General features: G+C 37.7%; 1 protein-coding gene across 1 annotated transcript in view; it reads left to right on the top strand.

Annotated features, from left to right (window-relative positions):
* Positions 1-22,369, top strand: part of CNTN5 (contactin 5) — a 1,662,845-nt gene extending 1,640,476 nt beyond the window's left edge. Inside the window, exons 22-25 of the mRNA XM_027979105.3 lie at positions 71-257; positions 700-812; positions 15,164-15,332; positions 22,010-22,369. Coding sequence (XP_027834906.2) covers positions 71-257; positions 700-812; positions 15,164-15,332; positions 22,010-22,110 — 570 coding nt within the window. The 3' untranslated portion in view covers positions 22,111-22,369. The remainder of the gene's footprint in view (positions 1-70; positions 258-699; positions 813-15,163; positions 15,333-22,009) is intronic.
* Positions 22,370-25,150: the final 2,781 nt, after the last annotated feature.

Raw genomic sequence — 25,150 nt, 5'->3', positions numbered from 1 at the left:
AAAAAAAAAAAAAAAAAGTTCAACAGGGGAAACTTTAAAATTAGTCTGTCATGTGATAATCTGTTGACAGATTGGTTATCGGAAAGACATGGAACAAGAAGATGCAGCAGAAACCGTCAAAACAAGGGGGAACGAGTCATCCATCATCCTGACAGGGTTAGAAGGAAATACGTTATATCACTTCACAGTGAGGGCTTATAATGGAGCTGGATATGGGCCACCCAGCAGTGAAGTGAGTGCAGCCACCAAGAAATCCCGTAAGTGACCTGGGCTTTGTGTTTGTCTCAGACAAAAGGGAAACATTTTTTAACATTTCTGAAAGCCACGTGAGGTACATAATAAACTGAGTTGAAGAAGAGTTTTGATTCCTAGTCTCGCTTCAGTGCTTAGATCTGAATTCTAAAACTAGCTCAGAAAATTTTGCATTCACAGTACAGAAAGGTTATCTTCCTGTGAAACAAGGCTAAGCGATTTTTGACACAGAAGGGAGATAAAAGGATTTGGGTTCAAAAGCTCAGCAGAGTAGCTATTAAAATGATACTCCTGGAGCAAAACCCTCCTTATCTGATTCTCGCTGGAAGGAGGCCTATGGTGCCAGCCAACTACTGAACACAAGTAAGGTTGAAATACTCATAAGAATTTAAGTGAATAAAGGTATTTAAGATATCTTTTGCACTCACTTTTCTTTTCATTTTGCAGCCCCCAGTCAAGCACCTAACAACCTCAGGTGGGAGCAACAGGGCTCTCAGCTTTCTCTGGGCTGGGACCCCGTAAGACCATTAGCCAACGAGTCTGAAGTCATGGGCTACAAGGTCAGTGTGTGTTCACTCTGTTGGATAGATACTCATCTCAAAAATTGCTATTGTGAGGATGTGCAATTAAAAAGGCATAAAAAGACCTATTAACATAGCTGTTTTTTTCCCCCTCAATCATTGTTCTATCTATATACTGGAAACTGCCTTCATGCAGTGGGAAAGTCAAGGCAATCAAAATCAGTTTCAGCTACACAAGGCATAGGAAGTGAATGGGTAGAAAAAACAACAATTTGGACACAGAGTGAAGATGGTTCCATGATGCAGTGTCAGGACAAGCAAAACTTTGACAGAGAGTCTTGGCATTCTGTCCCCCAAAACAAATTGTCCTGGCAGATGGAAAAGACTGGACCACTTAGTTTGAGTAGAAAGACTTTCCATCAGCAAAGAAACACACGAAGAAAGAAATGCTAGGGTCAGCACAGGGGATATGAGAGAGACCATCGAGAGAGACAGCTGGCTCCACAATAGATGCAACATTTCACATAAGTCACCCTGCTATGTGCCAACAAGAGATCTGAAAATATAAACGTGTTTAGACAGTTTGTTTTGAAAAACAACTTTGTCTCTGATTTTAAAATATATGTGGTCTAGGTATTGAATTGGCTGAACTTCAAATTCTTCTTCCATAATATTGGATTATATTTCTTAAACTCATACAGAATCATTAATGGTTACTATTTATAACAGAATTTTAAAATATTTCAATGATTATCTTTAGACTGAAAAGCACTATTTAGGTGGCTGTTCAATTATCTGAGATGGTAACACAGTATTTGATTTAGAGAGGGCTAAAATTCTGAAGCTAAAATCTGAAATAGTTATAAATGGAATACGTTTTTAAGTTAAATAATTCCCAAGAAGAATATGTTCAGGCACAAACTGTAGTACTTCTTACAGACTAGAATTATGGATCATAAACACCCTCACACTAAACACTCTCTCAAATCTGTCCTAATCCTCAGGGACGTTGAATTTGATTTTTGGGGGAGAACAGGTGAGCCATTCTCTCTGTATCCTTCCTTAGTCCTCTTCTTTCCACACTCTTCCCCTCATCTTCACACCTTGTAGTCTAAGGCAAGTAGACCCTTCAATGATTAAGGGTAACAGTATGGTCAGAAATGGTGATGGATCACCAAGAAACAACCTGATCTCATTCAAACTGTGGCAAGCAGTCTCTCAAACTGGAGTGGAAAATAGATGGTAGATGAAAGCATATGACTGCCTGGAAGAGCCATTTGGCTTTGGGCACATCTCAATGAAGAAAAGAAGCACCACACAACCTGGAGAAAACATGAAGCTGGGCATAGGGCTCCTGGTGAGATGACCCTCCTCCTCGCCCACGTTTGTCCCTTCTATCACATCACTGCTCACCCTCCTTATATGTTGCTGTCTCCCTGCCCAAACTATACATGATTGAAGGCAAAGCCTCTGCCTCATTCATCTCTTTATGCTCAGTGCTTCTAGGAAGGATGAAAACATTCATTTTGACCCAACTAGAGGTATTTTATGAAGTTAGTCACAAGTGTAAATTATCAGGTGTGTGTTTTCCTAGCATGGTCTTCCCATTTGTTATGTGGAGTGGGGAAAGAGAACCGACCCTTAAGTCAGACAGACACCAGTTCAAATCCCAGTTCCATAACTTTGAACTAGTTACTTAAACTGAGTTTCATTTTAACTTAAAAAAAAAAAAAAAGCTAAGATAAGGGATTTCCCTGGTGATACAATGGTTAAGAATCACCTTGGAATGAAGGGGTGGTGGGTGTAATCCCAAGTCAGAAAACTAAGATCCCACCTTCCATGGAACAACAAAGCCTGTGTGTTGCAGCAACTACTGAGCCCAAGAGCAACTAATGGAGTCTGTCTGCTGCGATGAGAAAAGCCCATGAGAAGATCCCACAGGTAGAGCCTGTGTACTGCAGCTAAGATCTGATGTAGCCAAATAAAAAATAAAGAGATCAATATTTTAAATGCAAAAATAGTATCATAGAGGATTGTTTTAAGGATTAAATAAGACAATATGTGTAAAATGTTTAGTGTATAGAAAGTTCACTTTCTAACAAAAATAGTGCATTCACAAAAATAAAAAGCTACTATTTTTCTTATTGTTATTAGAGGAATTTTACCCACTAGATAGAACTTTTTAATATTTTAACAGAAGAATTTGATCTTTAAAAGTTGCCTGCCAGTTCTATCCCAATGAAAACAGCACAAAACCCCTCGGAATACCTTGTTGCGGGAGAAGAATCTCTAATGTTGTCCATCTTAGTTGTGGAAATAGTGCCAAGTAGGCACACATTGACAGAGCTTTTTTTTCTTCTTTTATTCCTTGAAATGGTCTCACCTCCTTATGTCCCCAAGGGGGAAAATCTAGTTTCTAAGAAAGGAGCCTGCTGGCAACAAATAGAGTCTACCTTATTAGACCTTCTGATAGATGGGCTAATCGCCAGTGGGAGACCTACTGGCAGGAATGATGCAAAGGGACCCTTGAGGGAAGGGGACTTCAGACTGATGACTGAGATAGAGCCTGGGTTCCCCTACAAAGGTCTGGTTTTCACAGGGCAGGTGACTAGGCATGAAAACTCCTATTGACATAGGCACAATGGAACAGGAATGTGAATATAAGCTAAATTAAACAGTAGCCATGAATATAAACTAATGAGATGGAACCTAGGGAACACAAGATTGGATATTCCTTTTCAGAGCATGAATTGGAGAAGAACTACACAAGAGCTGCCTAGGCAAGGATCTACATGCAGTTAAAACACCCATACCGTCTGGAGGGAGGTTCACACAAATGTGGAGTGGATAGTAGGATACTCAGAGGGAGAATATTTGATTCCTGCTGAAGTGAATTGTTAGTTGCTCAGTCCTGTCTGACACTACAAATCCATGGATTGCAGCCCACCAGGAACGGAATTCTCCAGGCAAGAATACTGGAATGGGTTGTCATTTCCTTCTCCAGGGGACCTTCCCAACCCAGGGGTCAAATCTGGGTCTCCTGCTTACAGGCAGATTCTTTATCATATCTGAGCCACCAGCAAAGAAGCCAAAATATTGAATCCCTATATTGCACGTCTAAAACTGATATAATATTGAAAATCAACTGTTATCTGTTGTCAGTCACATCTGACTCCTTGCAACCTCCTGGACTATAGCCCACCAGGCACCTCTGTCGACGGGATTTCATAGGCAAGAATCCTGGAGTGGGTTACCATTTGATTCCTACTACATCTCCAGAAAACTACTACCAGACCAAAAATGGTACCAATGTAATAGTGAGCCCTCTTCTTAAACATAGTAGTGTGTAGCAGTCACAATACATTAACAAAACTAGGGGCATGTCAACACACTAATCATTTCTGTTTCTGTGAGTTAATTTGAGGTAGACTTGACCCAATAAGAGGCTTCCCTGGTGGCTCAGACAATAAGAAGTCTGCCTGCAATGCAGGAGACCCGGGTTCATTGCCTGAGTTAGGAAGATCCTCTGAAGGAGGGAATGGCTACCCACTCCAGGATTCTTGCCTGGGAAACCCCATGGACAGAGGAGTCTAGCAGGCTACAGTCCATGGGGTTGTAAAGATTCAGACCCATTAAGACTGAGTTCACCTCTTAGAATTCTTGGAAAATTTGTGGTAGAGGACTTCCTGCTAATCAAAGTAAGAGAGAACTTCCACAATTAATCACAATATCAAAAGGAAGGTAAATTTATTTTCACTTTTTATCTTGACCTATCACTTTGCTTTTACAAGCAAAAGGGATCACTAGAAACATACATGGTATGTAAATTTGAGCCTGGAAACTAGAAGTAGGAGTCAGTGCCTGAAGTTTAAAGTGCAGAGATGGTGTATTTTATCTTTTGCATCAAGTCTAGCTTAAGATGGATGAACTAAGGGAAAATCCTCATCTAGAAATGTCAAGATTGTGAAAATGATTGATAAGTGATAAATATGGGGGGAAATGGATTTGTTCCACAGACTTGATCCATAAGTGATCCACTGAACTCTGCTTTTTCATAGCTAAGATAGTATATACTAGGTGCAATTTATTCTCAGTGATTTAGATCATGGACTCCCCTGGTGGTCCAGTGGTTGGGAGGGGACACCGGTTCAGTCCTTGGTCTGGAAGGATTCTACATGCCGTTGCACAGCCAAGCCCATATGCCACAACTACTCAAGCCTATATGATCTAGAGCTCATGCTCAGCAACGGGAGAGTAGCCCCTGCTCACCGCAACCAGAGAGAGCCCGCGGGCAGCAACAAAGACCCAGGGCAGCCAAAAACAAATAAATAAATACAAAAATAACATAAAATAGTAAGATAAAACAGCAAGAGTTTGGAGTTAGATCAGTCCATTTTCTAAGAAAGCATGGATCTTACTTCCCTATTCCAGAGATTGAGGTGTCAGCAACATACATAAGGACGAGATATTACCAGAGAAATACACAATGATATGGAAAATATCATTCAAATGTGTTAAGAGAAAAAAAAAATCAGTCTCCCTATTACAAAATTTATCAGGGACCTCAAAGTGAGCAAGAATATAGTGAGAGAAGGATGGAATTGAACTATTTATAATTGTGTCATAGGCAACACATTAATATTGGATCTATTCAGATAAACGTTAAGCATTACCTATTTAGTTAAATTTCTCACTGCTCTTTGAAACTGTCCAAGAGAATTTGGACTTCTTGGGATTTTGTTTAAGAAGTCTAGATTTAATAGTAATACTTTTAAAACGTCAGAGCTTCTATTCATGAGCAAGAGTAATAAAGGCATGAAGAACCAGAAAAATGCTGAAAAATAATCGTTTTTTGTAGACATGGTTACAAATTATTTACCTTCAGACAAGATAGCTTTCCATATAAAAAGTGAGTCAAATGTGGGAGCTTATTTAGCATATTCAGCACTTCTTCAGGTCAATTAATATGTGATTCATTTTACAGTTCCCAATTCAGAATCAAATCCATGTTTCCTTAGTATATTACATATCAGTTGTCAGAAAACTGGAGGAAAAAAATTCAAAGAAATTTCTTAATGTAACTTACTTTTCCCAAATAAGTATTTTCAAATGAAAAAAAAAATCTTTGTTTTTAAAACTTCACTAGTTTGGGGTCTGGATCTAGAATATTTAGTATCTTTAACACATATGGCATCTGTTACTGGCACTTCCAAAAAGGACAACATAACTCTAGATTGAAGTATCAGTTCAGGTCAGTCGCTCAGTCATATCCGATTCTTTGTGACCCCATGTACTGCACCACACCAGGCTTCCCTGTCCATCACCAACTCCTGGAGCTTGCACAAATTCATGCCTATCAAGTTGGTGATGCCATCCAAATATCTTGTGCTCTGTCATCCCCTTCTCCTACCTTCAATCTTTTCCAGCATCAGGGTCTTTTCCAATGAGTCAGTTCTTCACATCAGGTGGCCAAAGTTTTGGAGCTTCAGCTTCAGCACCAGTCTTTCCAATGAATATCCAAGACTGATCTCCTTTAGGAAGGACTGGCTGGATATCCTTGCAGTCCAAGGGACTTGTACACCCATGGTGGATTCATGTCAATGTATGGCAAACCAATACAGTATTGTAAAGTAAAATAAAGTTAAAATAAATTTTTTTTTAAAAAACAGAGTCTTCTCCACCACCAAAGTTCAAAATCATCAATTCTTCAGGGCACAGCTTTCTTTATAGTCCATCTCTCAAATCCATACATGACTACTGGAAAGACCATAGCTCTGATTGGGGAACCTTTTGTTGGCAAAGTAAAGTGTCTGTTTTCTAATATGCTTCCAGGGTTTGCCATAGCTTTTCTTCAAAGGAGCAAGCATCTTTTAATTTCATGGCTGCAGTCTCACTGTTTTCATTGTTTCCCCATCTACTTGCCATGAAGTGGTGGGACCAGATGCCGTGATCTGAGCTTTTTGAATGTTGAGTTTTAAGCCAGCTCTTTCATACTCCTCTTTTACTTTCATCAAGATACTCTTTCCTTCCTCTTCACTTTCTGCCATAAGGATGGTGTATCTGCATATCTGAGATTATTGATATTTCTCCCAGCAAACTTGATTCCAATTGTGCTTCTTCCAGCCTGGCATTTTGCATGATATACTTTGCATATAGGTTAAATAAGCAGGCTGACAATATACAGCCTTGATGTATTCCTTTCCCAATTTGGAACCTGTTCATTATTCCATGTCCAGTTCTAACTGTTGCTTCTTGACCTGCATACACATTTCTCAGGAGGCAGGTAAAGTGTTCTGGTAGTCCCATCTCTTTAAGAATTTTCCAAAGTTTTTTTGTGATTCGCACAGTCAAAGGCTTTGGCATAGTCAATACAGCAGAAATATATGTTTTTCTGGAACTCTCTTGCTTTTTCGATGATCCAGTAGATGTTGGCAATTTGATTTCTGGTTCCTCTACCTTTTCTAGATCCAGCTTGAACATCTGGAAGTTCTCAGTTCACATATTGCTGAAGCCTGGCTTGGAGAGTTTTCAGCATTACTTTGCTAACATGTGAGATGAGTGCAACTGTACGGTAGTTTGAACATTCTTTGGCATTGCCTTTCTTTGGGATTGGAATGAAAACTGACTTTTTCCAGTCTTGTGCCCAGTGCTGAGTTTTCCAAATTTGCTGGCATATTGAGTGCAGCACTTTCACAGCATCATCTTTTAGGATTTGAGACAGCTCAGCTGGAATTCCATCACCTCCACTAGCTTTGTTTGTAGTGATGCTTCCTAAGGCCCACTTGACTTTACATTCTAGGCGAGTGATCACACCATCATGATTATCTGGGTCATGAAGATCTTTTTTGTATAGTTCTTCTGCTTATTCTTACCATTGCTACTTAATACTGCTTCTGTTAGGTCCATACCATTTCTGTCCTTTACTGAGCCCATCCTTGCATGAAACGTTCCCTTGGTATCACTAATTTTCTTGAAAAGATCTCTAGTCTCTCCCATTCTATTGTTTTCCTCTATTCATTTGCACTGTTCACTTAGGAAGGCTTTCTTATGTCTCTTCGCTATTCTTTAGATCTCTGTAGTCGAATGGGTATATCTTTCCTTTTCTCCATTGCTTTTAGCTTCTCTTCTTTTCTCAGCTATTGATATATTCTCTGCTTTTATATTCAGCTGTAATTCTCCTTAATGATCTTGGGAGTGGTTTTTTTTTTTTTTTCTTTATGCTATTAAAGAAACTTCTCAAATTATCAAGTAGAACCCATCTTATACTTACCATATTCTCCTTGTACAGATTTAAAGTTAAGTGGAAGAGAAAATAAATGCTAAATACCAAAGCCTATGCTTTCCCTAGAGCAAGTATCCCTCTCTCCACCAAGAGAAACTTCTGTCCACTCAGAAAAGACATGTGCAGCCAGGAGAAATTCAGTATAAGAGCTTCAGGCTACGTACCAAGAAACCAAGGTCTCATTTTTCAATCTACAGTGGAAATGTCCTCTCCCAGTATACAACCCCTTCACCTTTTCTGGTGGCTCAGATGGTAAAGAATCCACCTGTAATGCAGGAGACCGAGATTCTATCCCCTAGAAAGGGGAATAGCTGGGCTACCCACGCCAGTACTTGTACCTGGAGAATTCCATGAACAGAGGAGCTTGGTGGGCTATAGTCCATGGGGTTGCAAAAAGTCAGACATGTCTGAACAACTAACATTTCACCATACATCTTCCCCTTTACCTCTGCTTTCTGCTATTTATAGAGCATGAGAAAGTATGGGGGGGTCAGGCTCAAAGCTTACTACTTACTGTATGATCCATCAATACATAAGAATTTTCATTAGTTTATTCCATTTAGCTACTAGTTAGAGCCTGCCAGACTCCTGAGACATAGGTACACTTGTATTGAAAATATATTCCACAGCCTATATAGTGTGAAGCCCATCCATATATTTCTCCAGTTTTTCAGGGAGCTTAGGGTCTATAGCCATGCTAATCTCCTTGATTGACTATATCCTGCATGCATGCTAAGTCATTCAGTTGCATCAGACTCTTTGTTATCTTATGGCCTCTAGTTCTCCAGGCTCCTCTGTCTGTGGGGTTCTCCAGGCAAGAATACTGGAGTGGATTGCCATGCCCTCCTCCAGGAGAGCTTCCTGTATCTTACAGCTGTTCTTCTATCTTATATTCACTCCAAATATGGGATTCAGCCCTTTACTGTGATCCCCACAAGTTAAAATGACTCATACATAAGAGTTTATACAATCATTTCTATATTTGATTATGCTTATATGTTTTTCATCATATTTTAAAAATTAAGAAAGAAATGGCTTGTATAACATGAAGACGTGTATATGTATACCATGTATATATAATGTGACATATATGGGTGTGTATATATATAACATATACATATGGTCATAGCAAACACCCTGGTCATAACAAAATGGTCATAGCAAACACTCTCTTCCAACAACACAAGAGAAGACTCTATACATGGACATCACCAGATGGCCAATACCGAAATCAGATTGATTATATTCTTTGAAGCTAAAGATGGAGAAGCTCTATACAGTCAGTAAAAACAAGACCAGGAGTTGACTGTGGCTCAGATCATGAACTCCTTATTGCCAAATTCAGGCTTAAATTAAAGAAAGTGGGGAAAACCACTAGACCATTCAGTTATGACCTAAATCTAATCCCTTAATATTATACAGTGGAAGTGAGAAATAGATGTAAGGACTAGATCTGATAGATAGAGTGCCTGATGAACTATGGACAGAGGTTTGTGACATTGTACAGGAGACAGGGATCAAGACCATCCTCAAGAAAAAGAAATGCAGAAAAGCAAAATGACTGTCTGAGGAGGCCTTACAAATAGTTGTGAAGAGAAGAGACATGAAAAGCAAAGGAGAAAAGGAAAGATATAATCATATGAATGCAGAGTTCCAAAGAATAGCAAGGAGAGATAAGAAAGCCTTCCTCAGTGATCAATGCAAAGAAATAGAGGGAAACAATAGAATGGGAAAGACTAGAGATCTCTTCAAGAGAATTAGTGATACCAAGGGAACATTTCATGCAAATATGCTCACAAAAAAGGGCAGAAATTGTATGGACCTAACAGAAGCAGAAGGTATTAAGAAGAGGTGGCAAGAATACACAGAAGGCCTGTAGGAAAAAAGAGCTTCACGACCCAGATAATCTTGATGGTGTGATCACTCACCTGGAACCAGACATCCTGGAATACGAAGTTAAGTGGGCCCTAGGAAGCATCACTATGAACAAGGCCAGTAGAGTTGATGGAATTCCAGTTGAGCTATTTCAAATCCTAAGAGATGATGCTGTAAAAGTGCTGCACTCAATATGCCAGCAAATTTGGAAAACTCAGCAGTGGCCACAGGACTGGAAAAAGTCGGTTTTCATTCCAATCCCAAGGAAAAGCAATGCCAAAGAATGCTCAAACTTGCACAATTGCACTCATCTCACATGCTAGTAAAGTGATGCTCAAAATTCTCCAAGCCAGGCTTCAGCAATACATGAACCATGAATTTCCAGATGTTCAAGCTGGATACAGAAAAGGCAGAGGAACCAGAGATCAAATTGCCAACATCTGCTGGATCATCAAAAAAGCAAGAGAGTTCCAGAAAAAAACATCTATTTCTACTTTGTTGACTATGCCAAAAACTTTGACTGTGTGGATCACAATCAACTGTGGAAAATTCTGAAACAGATGGGAATACAGACCACCTGACCTGCCTCTTGAGAAATCTGTATGCAGGTCAGGAAGCAACAGTTTGAACTGGACATGGAACAACAGACTGGTTCCAAATAGGAAAAGGAGTATGTCAAGGCTGTATATTGTCACCCTGCTTATGTAACTTCTATGCAGAGTACATCATAAGAAACGCTGGAAGAAGCACAAGCTGGAATCAAGATTGCCGGGAGAAATATCAATAACCTCAGATATGCAGATGACACCACCCTTATGGCAGAAAGTGAAGAAGAACTAAAGAACCTCTTAATGAAAATGAAAGAGAAAAGTTAAAAAGTTGGCTTAAAGCTCATCATTCAGGAAACTTAAGATGATGGCCTCCAGTCCCATCACTTCATGGCAAGTAGATGGGGAAACAGTGGAAACAGTGGCTGACTTTAATTTAGGGGGCATCAAAATCAATGCAGATGGTGATTGCAGCCATGAAATTAAAAGATGCTTGCTCCTTGGAAGGAAAGTTATGACCAACCTAGACAGCATATGAAAAAGCAGAGACATTACTTTGTCAACAAAGCTCCATCTAGTCAAGGCTATGCTTTTTCCAGTAGTCATGTATGGATGTGAGAGTTGGACTGTAAAGAAAGCTGAGCACCGAAGAATCAATCCTTTTGAACTGTGGTGCTGGAGAAGACTCTTGAGAGTCCCGTGGACTGCTAGGAAATCCAACCAGTCCATCTTAAAGAAGATCAGTCCTGGATGTTCATTGGAAGAACTGATCTTGAAGCTGAAACTCCAATACTTTGTCTGCCTCATGCAAAGAGCTGACAGATTTGAAAAGACGGTGATGCTGGGAGGGATTGGGGGCAGGAGTAGAAGAGGACGACAGAGGATGAGATGGTTGGATGGCATCATCGACTCAATGGACATGAGTTTGTATATATTCCAGGAATTGGTGATGGACAGGGAGGCCTGGTGTTCTGCATTTCATGGGGTCACAAAGAGTTGTACATGACAGAGTGACTGAACTGAATAACATGTACAAAGAAGACTTTATGGAAATGTCAGTGGGGGATAGTAGACTGAAAGGCACAACATGCAAACACACATATGAAATTGCCAACAGGAAATCCAGTTCTTAAAGGTCCTTGTAGTCATCTTACAGCTGAGGCTTCTCACTGGTACTTGTGCTCCCACCTTCTTTTCACCCAGATTCTACTATCTCACTGATTCCTCCTCACCCACCCACAGCCACTGGGACTTTGGATTCATCACTCACTATTCTGAAGAGCAATTGTCTTCAAGATGCTCAGCTGGTGACTGTATGTGTTCTCAGTCACTCAGTTGTGTCCAACTCTTTGTGACCCCATGAACTATAGCCTGCCACGTTCCTCTGTCCATGGAATTTGGAGCAGTTTGCCATTTCCTCACCCAGGGGATCTTTGCTACTCAGAGATCAAACCTTGTGTGTGTCTCTCTCTCTTTTTTTTCTTTTCTCATTTTCTTTTACTTTACAATATTGTATTGGTTTTGCCACATATCAACATGAATCTGCCACGGGTGTACACGTGTTCCCAATCCTGAACACCCCTCCCACCTCCCCCTCGACACCATCCCTCTGGGTGGGATGATTTAAGAAACCTTGTGTCTCTTGTGTCTCCTACATTGGCAGGCAGATTCTTTACCACTGCACCACCTGAGAAGTACTAGTGGATAGCCCTTTTGTTTAATAAGATCCATCCTTCCAATGACACTTGTGGGCAAAACTAGCAAAACTTTATTCTGCTATATTTTTAGACTTACTAACACCATTACTTTTACCATAAGATGTACAGATTAGCCAATACCATATCATTACTTTAAGAATAGCAATGTGGCATTATTGTTTGTTTAGAATCATCTCTTTAGCTAACCCACGGTTCTCAGGTTTTTAAGTAGAATTTGACAATAGTCTAGACAATAGACACTTTATGTCTGGAGATAGTCATTATTGTAACAGTCAATCTATAAATGTCCAGGTTCTCAAAGTACTCTCTGGTCTTGTTACTGTCAATAACTATTTCTGACATGTCTTGATAATTCCTTAACCATCTCATATTTGTCATTTGTATTCATTTTTTCTAAATCAGGATTTTACAATGAATGAATATTCTCTAAATCACCTAAGACTAACCATTAATTTAATATATCTTTTCACTTATTATACCTATTTACTCTCCTATAGCACTTCATCTCCCTGGATATATTGATAAAAGCCACATTTAATCTCAAACTCCTTTTGACGCCATTAACTGAAATTTCCTGCCCTTACCTTTTGTTCCTAAATCTCAATTGATCCACAAATTTTTCTTCAACTCTGGATTTTACAGCAACATTAGATATGCATTACTGGTTGCATTTTTCATTGTCATAAGAATTGTAATTTATTGAACCATAATAACAATGTCCTCTAAAATAGTTACTCCCCTGCCAATCCTTACCAATTTACATACTTTTTTGTTGCCATAAATTCGCTTTCTAATTATCTAATGTAGATGAACAGAATTCTAATTCTTTATGCTACTAGAGTCAAAATGAGAACCATAAATTATGATACAATTGTCATTTCTTTTAAAGCCAAAAAAACCTGCTATAGGCATCCTCCTAGAAGAGCTTCTGATTCCCAGGTCTGTACTGCTCTGTACGTGGCTATAGCATCAAATATGTTTCCTATTGCAGTACACAGAACACTTGATTGCATTGCTTGTCTCCACTGTAAGTGCCATGAGAGCAGAACCATGTGTTCTTATTCTCTAAATTTCCAGTATATATCACTGTGCCTGACCTACATGAGATACCCAGTGAAATACTTTGTGACTTTTTTTCATTTCCCAACTATGTTGAAGTTATGGCATCCTTCTTTCTAAGGATTTCAATAGATAGAATTATTACACATGTTATATACTTTTACAAAGAATTTACTTCTCTCCCATGACCAGAAGTAAATTGAAATCCATGAAAGACAGAGGAAATAAAATGCAGGGAGCATATGCTACCAGAATGCAAAAAGGAGGATTAAGTACAAGCAGGCTTCAATATGCGAAACTTACATTTAATTGTCTTTTTCTTGTATGTAGGTTAGTCAAGTTCAAACACATTTTCAATAAGAAAAATCTATTATAATTTTTCTAGTTTTCCAATGCGGTTAATCTTTTATGATGTAAATACTGACCACTGACAACGAACAATAATAGCAACAGAAGAAGTCACTTTCTCTTTAAGCTTACCAGATCCTGTGCTGGACATTTTTACATTGTTTTTCTTTACAGTATAGGCACTTGAAATTTAGAAAAGTTATCAACTTGCCCAAATTTGCTCAGACTGAAATGTGTAGGAAATTGCTTTTTGATTTATTTTGTAGGAGACTGTTTTGAATACAGGTCTGTATGACTACAAAATCATTGTTCTCTTCATTACACAAAGAAATCATTATACTAACAATTATGAAAAACCACAAAAACAATGAAACTGAATCAAAATTCATTTAAAATCTTCATTGCTGCTACTTGACTATTATGCACACACAAATAAGTTTACTGGGTGGCAAATGAATAGAAACAGTATGATACAGTGAAACACCTCTGAACTGATCATCAGATTACTAATCTTCTAATGCAATTACTTTCACAACTGAACATATAATCGTATAAATTGTGTAATCTCTACAACCTTAGTTTACTGACCTATATACACAAGCTAATTCTGTGTCCTAATCTGTAGTTCTAAACTGTGTTTACCATAAATATATGTTTAATTCTAGTACCATGAACAAATGTCAAAAAAGCCCTAACTTGAGACTTCCCTGTTATACAGTGGCTAAGACTCCATGGTCTCAATGCAGGGGACCTAAGTTCAATTCCTTTACAAAAACTAGATCCCACATGCCACAACTAAGACTGAGAGCAGCCAAATAAATTAAGTAATTTTTTTTAAAAAAGAAAAAGGCCTTAACTTGGCTATCTAATATATCCAAATGCCAATTCATCAAAAAGTAAATGCAAAGGTAAAATTAAAAATACTCTTATGTTTTTAACTTTTCAGCCATCTTCTACATTGTTAAGGTTTTATTATTGATATATTTAACAAATTTTCTGATTGCTCCTTTCAGATGATTTGAAGATAACAATTTTGGGTTCTTCCTCAGTATACTATTCACTTCATTAGCCAGGAATAAAACATTTTCAGTGATCTGCCCCCTTGCTGCCTACTTCCCTAGCTTCAGTTTCTCACTATTCTCAACTATCTTCTAATACTATTGCTTTCTTATTACTTAGATTGTTTTTTCATTTTCTCTTATCTCTGTAAAATTTTTCTGCTCTTCTTCTCCAACTTGTGAGCTCTACTTTTCTTTTTTTTTTTTTTTTTTTAATATTTAGCTCAGCACCACCTTCTCTTAGGTTGGTTTAGTTGCTTAGGAGCCTTCCCTAAACCACCAGAGGGGATTAAACTCTCTTCTGCATTCCCATAGCCCCTTGCATACACTTCCATTGCTGCATATAACATATACATTACATTGGCTTGCATATCTGCCTAAGCTGTAAGCTCCCTCTACTTAGCTCAAAATGTGATATACAGGAGGCAGAATGTGATATTTGGAATCCTTGATTGACTATCAAATCCTTGATTGACTATTAAAAATCTATCATCGTTTCCAGGTTTTTTATAGGCAAGAGGGTCACAGCAACAGTCAAGTTATTGAAACGCAGAAACCTCAAGCAGTAGTCCCACTCCCCGATGCTGGAGTCTATATCATTGAAGTGCGAGCATATGGTGAAGGAGGGGATGGAACCGCTAGCTCCCAAATCAGGGTCCCATCATATTCAGGTAAGTTTGGATACAGTAGGCTTAATTTGATAACCACTAACATTAACATCATGTAAACCTCATCAAAATTAACATGATGGATTACATGGTTCAGAGACTTTGAAGGTTCTCTACTCTTATCCTCTGATTGTTATAAGCAAGTGTGCTCCACTGCTCATTTGTGTCCAACTCTTTGCCACCCCATGGACTGTAGCCTGCCAGGCTCCTCTGTCCATGGAATTTTTCAGGCAAGAATAGTAGACTTGGTTGCCCTTTCCTTCTCCAAGGCATCTTCCCGACCCAAGGATCAAACTGAAGTCTCCTGCATCTGCCGCAATGGCAAGCAGATTCGTTACTACCGAACCACCCAGGAAGCCAGAATACTGTATGATCTTCTGATTAATACAAACCATGGTGGCCCACCCACAACTGTGAAATTTCCACACATCTTAGAAGGAGTTAACAGTCTCATTAAAATATCTTATCTGAGAAAATCCCCAGTCTTCACTGACCACAAGAAGTACACTGCTGGCCATGTGGGCTTTGCAATACTGCTTTTAAACCGGTTTTGCTCTTGTTCAGTTGTAAAGCCATGTCCGACTCTGCAACCCCGTGTACTGCAGTATGCCAGGCACCCCTGTCCTTCCCTGTCCATCTCCCGAAGTTTACTCAAACTCATGTCTATTGAGACGGTGGTGCCATCCAGCCATCTCATCCACTGTCATTCCCTTCTCCTCTTGCCTTCAACCTTTCCCAGCATCAGGGTATTTTTTTCCAATGAGCTGACACTTTGCCTCAGGTGGCCAAAGTATTGGAGCTTCAGCATCAGTCCTTCCAATGAATGTTAATGGTTGATTTCTTTTCTAGAGTTGACTGGTTGGATCTCTTTGCTGTCCAAGGGACTCCCAAGAGTCTTCTTCAGCACCACAGTTCAAATGCATAAATTCTTTGACATTCAGCCTTTTTTATGGTTCAATACTCATATCCATACATGCCTACTGGAAAAATCTTAGCTTTGACTAGATGGACCTTTGTTGGGAAAGTGATGTCTTTGATTTCTAAGGTACTGTCTAGGTTTGTCAGAGCTTTTCTTCCAAAGAGCAAGCATCTTTTATTTGATTATTTTTAATTTAAATTTATTTATTTTAATTGAAGGATAGTTACTTTACAATATTGTATTGGTTTTGCCATACATCTTTCATGGATGCAGTCACCATCTGCAGTGATTTTGGAGCCCAAGAAAATAAAGTCTGTCACTGTTTCCATTGTTTCCCCTTCTATTTCCCATGAAGTGATGGGACCAGATACCATGATCTTAGTGTTTTGAATGTTAAGTTTTAAGCCAGCTTTTTTCACTATCCCCTTTCATCTTCTTCAAGAGGCTCTTTATTTCCTCTTCATTTTCTGCCATTACAGTGGTATCATCTTCATATACGAGACTGTTGATATTTCTCCCAGCAATCTTGATTCCAGCTTCTGCTTCATCCACCAGGGCATTTCACATGATATATTCTGCATATAAGTTAAATAAGCAAGATTACAATGTATAGCATTGATGTATCCTTTCCCAATATTGAACCAGCCCATTGTCCCATGTCCAGTTCTAACTTTTGCTTCTTGACTCACATACACATTTATCAGAAGGCAGGTAAGATGGTCTAGTATTCCATCTCTTTGAGAATTTTCCACAGTTTGCTGTGATCCACACAATCAAAGGCTTTGGTGTAGTCAATGAAACAAAAGTAGATGTTTCTCTGGAATTCTCTCACTTTTTCTATGATCCAGCGGATATTGGCAATTTGATCTCTTGTTCCTCTGCCTGTTCTAAATCCAGCTTCTACATCTAGAAGTTCTTGGTTCATATACTGTAGACCTAGCTTGAAGGATGTTGAACAATACCTTGCTAGCATTGAAATGAGTGCAACTGCGTGGTAGTATGAACATTTTTTGGCATTGCCCTTCTTTGGGATTGGAATGAAAGCTGACCTTTTACAGTCCTGTGACCACTGCTGAGTTTTCCAAATTTCCTGACATATTGAGGGTATGTCAGCATCATCTTTTAGGATTTGAAATAGTTCAGCTGGAATTCCATCATCTCCACTAGCTTTGTTCATAGTGGTGCTTCCTAAGGTCCACTTGCCATCACACTCCAGGATATCTTGCTCTAGGTGAGTGACCACAGCTTTGTGGTCATCAGGGTCATTAAGACCTTTTTGGTATAGTTCTTCTGGTCTTCCCTGGTGGCTCAGATGGTAAAGCGTCTGTCTACAATGTCGGAGACCCAGGTTCAATCCCTGGATTGGGAAGATCCCCTGGAGAAGGAAATGGCAATCCACTCCAGGACTGTTGCCTGGAAAATCCCATTGACAGCGGAGCCTGGTAGGCTACAGCCCATGGGCTCGCAAAGAGTTGGACACGACTGAGCGACTTCACTTTTACTTTTCACTTTCACTTTCTGTGCATTCCTGCCAACTCTTCTTAATCATTTCTGCTTCCATTATGTCCTTAACATTTCTGTCCCTTATTGTGCCCATTTTTGCATGAAATGTTCCCTTGGTATTTCTAATTTTCTTGAAGAGAAAATTAGTCTCTAGTCTTTCCCATTCTATCGTTTTCCTCTATTTCTTTGCATTGTTCTTTTAAAAAGGCTTTCTTATCTCTCCTTGCTAGTCTCTGGAACTCTGCATTCAGTTGGATTATAGTTCCCTTTCTCCTTTGCCTTTCACTATCACTCTAGCTTAATATATCTATTTCTCTATTGCAGTGACTGCTTTTATCATTAGATAATGGACAGTGAGGGGCAGGGAATTTTAAAAAGAAAGTTTTTTTTTTTTTTTTTTTTTAGTTTTTTATTTTTTAAATTTTAAAAACTTTAATTCTTACATGTATTCCCAAACTAAAAATTAAAATACTATTAGGTTTATTGATTTCAAAATATATTATAAATTTCATTGCATTTCTTCTTTTCCAGCTTTATTTTGAAATATAACTGAAATTTAACATTGTGCAAATTTAAGGTGTACAAGAGTGGATATGATACACATATATTATGTATCTGTACACAAATATATCAAAAAATATAGCTAATACCTCCAGCAGACCATATAATTGCTAATTCTTTCTTGTGGTGAAAACATTTTGAATTTACATTCTTCAGTTCAGTCACTCAGTAGTGTCCGACTCTTTGTGACCCCATGAATTGCAGCACTCCAGGCCTCCCTGTCCATCACCAACTCCCGGAGTTCACTCAGACTCACGTCCATCGAGTCAGTGATGCCATTCAGCCATCTCATCCTCTGTCATCCCCTTCTCCTCCTACTCCCAATCCCTCCCAGCATCAGAGTCTTTTCCAATGAGTCAGCTCTTCGCATGAGGTGGCCAAAGTACTGGAGTTTCAGCTTTAGCATCATTCCTTCTGAAGAACACCCAGGACTGATCTCCTTTAGAATGGACTGACTGGATGTCTTTGAATTTCAAGGGACTCTCAAGAGTCTTCTCCACCACCACAGTTCAAAAGCATCAATTCTCCAGTGTTCGGCTTTCTTCACAGTCCAACTCTCACATCCATACGTGACTACTGGAAAAACCATAGCCTTGACTAGACAGACCTTTGTTGGCAAAGTAATGTCTCTGCTTTTGAATATGCTATTCAGTTTGGTCATAACTTTTCTTCCAAGGAGTAAGCGTCTTTTAATTTCATGGCTGCAATCATCATCTGCAGTGATTTTGGAGCCCCCCCTCCAAAATAAAGTCTGACACTGTTTCCACTGTTTCCCCATCTATTTCCCATGAAGTGATGGGATCAGATGCCATGATCTTAGTTCTAGCAACCTTCAAATATACATTACATTTCATTAATTGCAATCATGATGCTGTATACTAGATTGCTAGAATTTATTTAAACATCATTATTATTATCAGCAATATTAATAATTTCTAACTTTTATAGAAAAGTTATAGAGCCCTTGCTATAAGTCTGACACAATCATAAATGCTTAACAACTTATTTAATTTTCCTAACAATCTATGAGGTAGGTGGCATTTTTTTGTTTTATGGAGAAAATTTAAGTAATTTGCCTAAGATCATACTATAATTAATACTATTATTAATACTAAGAGGAAGAACTGGAATTCACACCCACTGCCACCATTATTATATCAACAAGAGAAAAACTGATTAAAAGAAGGGAGATTTTACAAATTCTGAAGAAAGTAATCATTTCATTGAGTTTGTGAAAAGAAAATGCAAAAGATTACATTGAAGACATAAATCTCTCATTGAAAAAATATTAGGCAATTTTTATTAAAGCCTTAAATAAAAAATGTTTAATGTACATTTAATTAATGGGTAATTATGAGCATTATTATTTGGGCTTCTCTGGTGACTCAGATGTAAGGAATCCACGCACAATGCAGCAGACCTAGGTTCTGCCTGTAATGCAGGAGACCTGGATTCAATCCCTGGGTCAGGAAGTTACCCTTTAGAAAGGCATGGCAACCCACTCCAATATTCTTGCCTGGAGAATCCCATGGACAGAGAAGCCTGACAGGCTACAGTCCGTGGGGTCGCAAACAGACATGACTGATTTGCAAAGCACAGCACAGCACATGAGCATTATTTATTGAGCAATCATTCTCAAGTGAAATTGTCAACTTTTATGTTTCAGTTGATAATACTTCGTCCAGTCAACCCATTTCCTGATCTTTAATAATGTTCAGTCTCCTGGTATTAGACCCATAAAACAGGAGTAACAATAGGTTTCATTCTTTTCTCTTTTCTAAAACCCAAAAGCCTAAGAAGCTAAATGACCTGCTCAAGGGAAATAGTTAGTTTCATATCTGAGACTAGAAATTGATTCAATGTTATTGTTCTTGTTGTTATTTGTTTGTTTGTTTGTTTTTGCTTGTGTTTTGCTATGCTGAAATAGCATGGTTTTCTTTCATGGATTCTATATGGAATTTGAGATATAGACCCTACTTAACATTCTGAAAGTAAGGAGGTTTTTTTGTACAAGTGTCAAGTAAGTTGATTTAACAAGCATGCAGCCACTCTCATATAAATAGAAAGAATGCTTTCATAGTTTTTATTTATTATGCATACACACTCCAATGAGGCTTTGCCATCAAACTTTTCTTATAGCTCACATGTGGCCATGCACTTCACAATGACCCCATTTTGTACAAGTTGAAATATATGTTAACATTCTCCAATATGTTTAATAATAGATTTTTTTAGCTCCTTAGCTGTAAAAATTTCCAAAGGAAAGAAGATTTGCTGCTTTGGGTGTATGTATGTGTAGTTTACAAAACAAAGGTTTCTTCAGTTCTTAAATATGTCTGGAAAATAAACTGAGAGTCAATCTTGTAAGAAAAATCACACCTAGAATTCTGTTACGCTTAATCTGGCCAGAGAGGATAGCTGACACAAGGATGATTCCAAAAATTGGTTGGTACATTTTATTATTAATCTATCATTATGTTTTTAATTAAGACCAATCATTGTTTTAATAGAGATAACACATAAAAGCATATCTTTCCCCTAATCCCTAATTCAATGACTTTAAATAAGTTCTATGATCTTTTAAAGCCCCAGTATCATCAGCAACACTGGGATAAACAGTAGCACATACTGCATAGGAATATTGTGAAGATCAAATAAGATAGTCTATATAAAGGGCTTAGTACAGTATTTGGCATATAGTAACCATTCACTAGAAATCAATCATGATGCTGATATATTCCAAGGCTTCTGGCTTGAATAACCAAAAATCTAAGAATGATACTTGGTTTGTGAATTTATGGTGCTATCAAAACTACTTCACAAAAATCCTTCCAAATTAGTGAGTTTAATCAAGCAGCCACCCCAATACATTAACTAAATACAATGCTTTTGTGTCAAGATGAAAGTCATGTCCGAATCTTTGCAACCCTATGTACTGTAGACTGCCAGTCTCCTTTGTCCATGACAGTCTCCAGGCAAGAATACTGGAAGAGGTTGTCATTTCCTCCTCCAGGGGATCCTTCCAACCCAGGGATCAAACCAGCATCTCTTATGTCTCCTGAATTGGCAGGCGGGTTCTTTCTCAGTAGCACCACCTGGGAAGCCCTGGCAAGAGTAATGAAAGATAATTCTTCTTTGATGAGTTTGGTGTGAGAATCTCCATTCAAACAAATCCAGAATTTAAACCTGCTCATTGTAAAATCAATTAAAGATCCATATGTAAATTAAATATTTTATGATTAAATTTAAAATTTAACTTCATTGAATTATGAATTCTAGTTGCCACAAACTTTTGCTAATTATTTTTATTCCATTTCCTGAATTTTGCACTATAGAAATTATTTTATTCTCGTACCTGGAATTTGGGATGTTTTCCATCAGTTTCTCATTGTTGAAAGTCACACTTAGATATATTTGTTTTAGATATATTTGACTGATGTTATATATATATTTGATTATATATATTTGTTCAAGGTGACACAACATTTTAAAGACACTATTCGATATATACTTCTGCCCTCAGTATATCTTTTGAGAACCCCAGACAACCTCTTGTTTCCTAAACACAAGGAACACTCTCATCAGAAACAGGATTGATATTGCATTCATTTGTCTTAACATACCTAAAAAATGAGTTTATCCTAGCTCAGGCAAAGCCAAAATAATTCTGTCCATTTAATGCTTCTCCTTTTCACAGGTGGGAAAATCACTAGTGCTCAGTCAGCCCTCCGAACTCTCTCCATGTCTTCATCAGTAATGTTGCTTTTGGCATTGATGATTCCTTCAACCCCTTGGTGAAAACTTCAGACTTAATTTGATTTTATTTGCTTTAGCTTGATAACTACAGTGAATAGAGTAGTAATGTAACTGGAAACTCAGGACCTTGAGATGAGCGTTAAAAATGTGGTGCACTTACAGGAGATTGAGGGGAATGTTACTTATCCATCAGGTTTATTTTGTTTTGGGTTTTGTAAATGGAGAGGACAGTTCTTGGTCCAATAAAAATATGCAGATTGTATGTAATGAATTTTTGTAAATAAAAGTAATTTCTGTCAAATGTATTCTTTACTTTTTTAGTATGTTGGAATTTGATTTTATATCTGATGACCCTGAGTGTGTGCCATCCATTTGTTAAGTAAGTGGTCTCTAGCAGATCAGTTTCAAACACAAATACAAAACAGAATGAAAAATTCACTTAATATTCCAAGTCTACTGTTTTTAATTTTTCCTTCATCTGACTATACCAATCGACAAGCCAGTAGGAGATATGAAAAAATATTTCAATTGTGTGGTCAATTTTAGGATAGTACACAAAAATTTTCCCACAAAAATGTTGTATGATTGCATTATGAAATAGCAATATTTGTCAAATGCTCTTCTATATGCATCCCTAAAGCCAGTCATTAAGGTAGGGAGTAAGCCATTTATATTAGTGCAAGGTAAATAGAAAGTGAGTCCAAATGAACTGAAGTGCTATTGTTTTCATCAAGTACTATGTTATCTAGCTGAAAATATAGTAAATGTTTATTTTTAATAACAAAAGATAATTTAAAGTCACTATATACACATGTATAGATAATCACTAAAGGCTGCAGATACTGACATGCAGCCAAGGGTGCTAATTTGAAAATGAATAAAAGACAGAGCTTTCCCATTTCCCCACCTATTTCCAAAAAAGGTGTTGAATTAGGCCCAAGGTTTTCTTCTAACTGCAAATAACTTTAAGGACAATGAAACTTTATTCTGCAAGTAGCTTTACATACAGATCATCTATGGATTAAAATGGTGAGGCATAACAAATGTTGATTTTTTAAAACAATTCCATGCATTACATGTCATTAATAAAATATCACTGACTATTAAAATAGAGAACCTCTTGGATAAATGGATTTTTTAAAAATTAAGCTGTGTGTGAAAACGTAACCTCAGTACAGGGGCTCTGCTATTTCTTCTGCTTGAGAGGTAATACCCGTTTACTATTTGAGAATCAACTTGAAAATAAGTGATCTTTGGTAGGTTGTTGGAAAGTGAGGCGAAAGTTTTACATGTGATAATTTCTTACAGACATTCTAACAAATATGAGAACAGCCAGAGTTCACATTAGACCCAACAAGCTGCCTGAAAGGATAGTTATTGCAAAGTCATATGCCAAAAGAATAGCCTGGAGAAACTACCACTTTACAGGTGTTGTTAATATGATAACAAAAGGTTGATTCCTTTCTTTTTCTTTGCAAATTCTAAACCTGTTAATTCTCACACGTTTAATAGCAAGCAAAATGAAGCAGTATTGAGCTCAAATTGCTAGCTTTAGAGGTTAATCTTTATAGAATCAGAAGAAAGATTAGAGTTTCTGTTCTGAACATCCTCAGAGACTGGTTTCAGAGATACAGGACCACTGTTTGTGTTGCTTACTCACTCTCTTTGAGGGGAGCTATGTCCAAGACACCCCTAAACAAACAAGAAGTGATTAATAAGACTCTTCTGGTTAATAGATTATTGTAGTATATTACCACAGTTGGTAGGTATCCAAGCCTATGAAAAATGACAACCAAGTGACCTTCCTTGAGCACCTCATTTGAAGTAGGAGAGACTGGACTTTGCATATATAGAAAATGCTAATTGTTTAGCAGGCAAATATGAGCTCTCTCAAGTATGATATAGCTTTCAGAAGCAGATTATACATCTGAAAAATGCAGCAAAAATATTAAAGAATGGGCAATAACTTTTACTTCATATTTGATAAATCAAATCATTTTCTTCATTTTCTGTGGTGCTTCAAATGAGACAGTGGACTTTAAGAACTGAGTTATAAAACAAAGCCCAGTGAAATATAATGTCAGTGTATGGAAAATACAACCTAACCAATATTTCTGACTAGCTGATATATGGTGTATAGCTGACAGAATACTTAAATGTAGAATGTCTAAGGTATTATAGGAATCAGTGATATGGAATGGTTTCACTCAATATTCACAGAATATGTATTTTGGATCATGAAGCTATTAAAACACAGGTTTTAAATGTTTACATACTTATGTATTACCTACTGTTACTTTGTAGAAAGCAGAACATCATTCCTTATCAAAGTACATTATGCTCAGTGAGCTTTTTCTTGGATGGAATAGTAACCACGCAGTCTTAAATCACTAAAGAGACTGTATTTTTGTATAATGTCAGTTGAACTATGAAGAAACAAGACTCCCCATTATTAAAATTTTCATGAAACTGAATGTTTTGCATACCCAAATGAAGGTACTGTGGACCCCATGTCAAACCATTAAATATATTGTATACAGTCTGTATATATACTATATATAATGGTATATACCATGTGGAAGGCACAGTCAGATAATAGTTCTGTGTACTGTTCTTGTAACATTAGATCTTTTTAATAAATAATTCTCTTTTTATTGACTTTTATCTTCTCTCCTGTCAGCTACATGAATAACATTATCTATTTTATGAAGACCACACTATGGTCATGATTATGGTGGCACTTTCACACTGAAAATATCATTATGTTAGGACTTTGCATGCTGTGATTATCTTAAATTGAAAAATCTTTATAGAGGTCCATAATAGTTCCAACTTGAAAACTGGAAGCTATGTCAAAGAGTAAAACAAGGGAAGAAGAAGTACAAATGAGATAAATTCAGACTTAAACTCTTGATTTATTTCTTCTCAAGAAGAAGACTTCATTAAATGCATTTTGTAAAGAGTTTGTTAAATACACACTTCTGTTTTTTTAAAGAGCATTACATCCAATCTGGGCTTCATTGGTAGCTCAACAGTAAAGAATCTGCCTGCAATGCAAGAGACCCGGGTTCAGTCCCTGGGT

Source organism: Ovis aries, chromosome 15 (assembly GCF_016772045.2).
Source record: "Ovis aries strain OAR_USU_Benz2616 breed Rambouillet chromosome 15, ARS-UI_Ramb_v3.0, whole genome shotgun sequence".
NCBI classification, from domain to species: Eukaryota; Metazoa; Chordata; class Mammalia; order Artiodactyla; family Bovidae; genus Ovis; species Ovis aries.
This window is presented reverse-complemented; position numbering and strand designations above follow the sequence as displayed.